General features: G+C 41.8%; 1 protein-coding gene across 1 annotated transcript; it reads left to right on the plus strand.

The window, feature by feature from the left end:
* The first annotated feature begins 967 nt into the window (after positions 1-967).
* On the plus strand, positions 968-3116 carry LOC308402180 (uncharacterized protein MYH16). The gene is made up of 3 exons (XM_080890861.1): positions 968-1340; positions 1423-1569; positions 1693-3116. The coding sequence occupies exons 1-3, from the start codon at positions 1134-1136 to the stop codon at positions 1771-1773; spliced, it is 435 nt and encodes a 144-aa protein (XP_080746987.1). The 5' UTR covers positions 968-1133; the 3' UTR covers positions 1774-3116.
* The last annotated feature ends 1016 nt before the right edge of the window (positions 3117-4132 follow it).

A 4132-nucleotide genomic window follows, 5' to 3' on the forward strand; every position in this document is an offset into this window, starting at 1 on the left:
TAAAAACACCACAGCACTTTACAGGAAGGGCCAGAGTCGTCTCTATTTTTTGAGGCGACTGAGGTCCTTCAACATCTGCCAGAAAATGCTGAGGATTTTCTATGAGTCTGTTGTGGCCAGTGCGATCCTCTATGCTGTTGCATGCTGGGGGAGCAGGCTGAGGGTCGCAGATGCCAACAGACTTAATAAACTGATCCGTAAGGCCAGCAATGTTGTGGGGATGGAGCTGGACTCCCTCAAGGTGGTGTCGGAGAGGCGGATGCTGTCCAAGATAAAGACAATGTTGGATAACACCTCCCACCCACTCCATGACATGTTGGTCAGTCACAGGAGCTCGTTCAGTGAGAGACTGAGATTACCGAAAAGCACCACTGAACGACACAGGAAATCATTCCTGCCTGTGGCCATCTCCCTGTACAACGCATCCACTTAACACACTGTTTGCTGCTACAACTACACGTGTTTCTTTTCCAAATATTTATTTATAAGTGACTTATGTATGTATGTATGTATATATATGTGTATATTGTACTATTCTTAGTTAGCGTATTGTCTGTCTTGTCTTAATGTTGGTTTAAAATGGAGCACTGTAACAAAAAATAATTTCCCCCAGGGATCAATAAAGTATTCTGATTCTGATTCTGATTCTGAAAATGTATTCGGACAATATTAACGCAGCCACTGTGGGTCCCCTCGTAGATGGCTTTTTTGATCAACTAAACATGTCGCAGGTGCGATCCATGCTGGCTGGTCGCCCAGATGACTGCACTGTCCAGCTAATGTGTCACATGTCACATGTAAATATAATAAGATGATATAAAAACTAATTATAGGATTAAGGATTTATATTTACATGCTAGTGGCTAGCCATTTGCACATGCCTTTGCATGTAGCACACTGGCATATGCAGAAATATGACAAAACAAAGTTATGAGCTGTATGTTATACTCAATGTAACATACAGCTCATAACTTTGTGCTGCAGGCCAGACAACCAAAGTTGTCTGGCCTGCAGCACATTTCTGCTTTTATGGAACTTTTGACAAACAGCAAATTGTAACAGAGTGTGTCTTCACTAAACACTCAGTGGATAAATATGACGCCTTCCTGCACACAATAGTAGATACTCTTTGCATGCAGGTGAAGGAGCTGGAGCTGGAGCTGGACTCTGAACAAAAGCGGCACGCTGAGACAGTGAAGACGCTGCGGAAGAACGAGCGTCGGCTGAAGGAACTGCTGTTCCAGTCGGAGGAGGACCAGAAGAACCAGCAGAGGATGCAGGAGCTGGTGGAGAGGCTGCAAAACAAGATGAAGGCCTACAAGAGACAAGTAGAGGAGGCCGTACATCACCTCATCCTCTTACTCTGAACACGTTTCCAAGCATGGTGTTTGTGGGCTTTAACTCACACTGCTGTCACTTCAGGAGGAACAAGCTAACATGAACCTGGCAAAGTACAGGAAGACCGTGCACGAGCTGGATGATGCCGAAGAGAGGGCGGACATTGCTGAATCAGCGCTCACCAAGATTAGGACCAAGAACAGAGGAAGCTTCGGCAAGGGATACTCCTCCGTAAGTATTCTCTGGAACAGTATATTATCAGGTGTATTACGCGGTTTATTAAATAATAACTCCATGTTAGCCTCTTCTACTAAGTACTTGTTCTGACTCTAAGGCCTGTGTCTGTTCTAACAGGGTTACAGCACTCCCAGGCCGAGTCCGGTCACCCAGTTCAGTGGGCTCGGAAGGCAGAGGAGAGAAGATCCTCAACGATGACGAGGAGTCAGTCAGCTCCCTCATCCCAGCCTATCTCAACTCCCTCAAGAAGCTCATGATTGATTAGGAGCATGGCTTCAATTTCACCATCATCCCCCAGAAGTGAAGCATGGTACAGTATGAAGTTTGAAACATCCAAAAGGTTCCATGGGTGGAACCTGACTTTTTTTTGTGTATGCTGTACATTCCTGTTGAGTTTTCTACAATGTACTTGTGGCTTCCTCTCTGAGTGAAAGCTCATAGCCCTGACACATTCCAGCTTTATATCCCCTTTTTATCCATTTATACTGTAACATTTGTATGTAAAAACTAATAAATGTATTTCTAAGTGTTCCAGATTTCCAAATATCTAAAGAACAATCCTCAGGCTGATTCTCAGTCTGGAACACACCATTTTATATGAGATATTGTATTTGTTTAATACATAAAAAGCCAGACAAGACAAAGCATCAATAGTTACAAAATAAAGCTGGCACCCAGAAACTGCAGTTCCTCTAATGGCCACACGAGGCTGTTCAAAAAGCAAGTCAATCCACTACAGACTTCCAAATCAAAATGTGCAACTTTACTGTACTGACATATATACGGGGTGGCTGAGGCTATTCCAGATATTTGTGCTTTAGCAGATATCCTTCTCTTTCTGTAAACATGCAGAGTTTATGGATGCAGCTTGTGGATGGGGCTATGTGAAAAAGTAACTGCCCCTCAAACATAGTAACTGGTTTGAGGGGCAGTTACTTGGGATGGAGCGTTTTTCATACATTTCCAGGAAGGATGTTGTTCCTCTTAGTAAATAAGCTCATTATTTAAAATCTGCATTTTGTATTTATTCCGGCTCTCTTTTTCCGATGTGACCATCAGGAAACTACTGTTGGCAAGGCAAGGCAAGTTTATTTGTATAGCACAATTCAACAATGAGGTGATTCAAAGTGCTTTACAGAGACATTAGAAACAAAAACAAATAAAAAGCATGTAGTCAATGTAGTCAAGATTTCCTACATTTAAGCAAATGCATGACAACCTTTAAGATAAATAAGGTTCAAACTGGCTGCAGTATTTATTAAACCATACATGCGAGAGGCTACAGGGAAGTTTTTGAGTCCGTACATAAGTGGTGACTTAAATACAAAGCACTTTTTTTCATGATTAGTTTTTGCCTTATAAATGACTTCAGTCACTATCATAAAGTGCTGCTGGGGTGCTGTCAGCACATGGAGTAGTTTAGGCCATTAATGTCAGTGTATTTTCAGATTTCAAATGTATCTGTCTGAACTTTTCACTGACTAAACCTGTAACAAGACCTGACCAAATATGCTGTTGAATGTGAATATGTTTTTTTAAGGAAATAAAAGACCTTTTTTTCCCCATTAACTCTGTTTTGTTTTTTTTTATAACTTTTTATTTGTCAGTTTACAGTCTGAGAATACAAAACTTACGGTCAGCATAGGAGACATACACAATTCCAGTAATAGCATCTTCTTACATCATGGTAATATTCAGTTATTCAGTACAAAGGGAGTACACAACCCATTTTTCCCAGAGCTTCTTAAATTTCTCAAGCTCGAGTCTAAGGGCAAAGGTAAGTCTTTCCATTCCAAAAATTTCTTCCACTACCCCACGCCATTGGGCCCTAGTTGGAGGGTCTGCCTTTTGCCATCTTCGGGTTATGGCCTTCCTGCAGCCAGCCAAAAGTATTTTCAATAAATAATTATCTTTATGTGGGAGTGCCGTAGGCAATTTGCCAAGATACAACATATCAAATGAATAGACTATTTTAATCCCAATTATTTTGTATATCTCAAGGGCCACCTCCCCCCAATATGGCTGGATCCTTGGGCAGGCCCAGAAGACATGAAAATGGTTTGCCATGGGGGTTCCACAACCTCTCCAACATAGGCCCTGGCTCTGTGAGCCTGTTTGCCGAGCTGTGAGTTTAGGAGTGATAAAGAATCTCACTACATTCTTCCAACCAAACTCTCTTAAGGACCTTGAATTTGCAGTGGTAGCCTGAGACTCACATATTCCCCACCAGCTGTCCTCTGAAATTAGTGAGCCTGATTCCCTCTCCCATTTCTGCTTAATGTACACCGTAGAGTGATTTTTAGAGGCTTGTATACTACCGTATATTTTTGAGACCATCTTTTTAGAGTCCTTTCTCTTGTATGCCTCTTGGAAGATATGAATTAGGTCGTATTCGTTTTCATCTCTGATTAGTAACGTCTTGTTGTAATAGTCTCTAACCTGCAAGTATCTAAAGAAGTCATGCTTTGCCAGTCCGTATGTATCTGAGATGGTTTCATAGCTTTGGAATCCCCCATTTGTTGCTAGTGAACAAAAAGAAGTAATTCCTCTCAGAGAC

The sequence above is a fragment of the Rhamphochromis sp. 'chilingali' genome, assembly GCF_963969265.1.
Source record: "Rhamphochromis sp. 'chilingali' genome assembly, chromosome: 9".
Lineage (NCBI taxonomy): Eukaryota > Metazoa > Chordata > Actinopteri > Cichliformes > Cichlidae > Rhamphochromis > Rhamphochromis sp. 'chilingali'.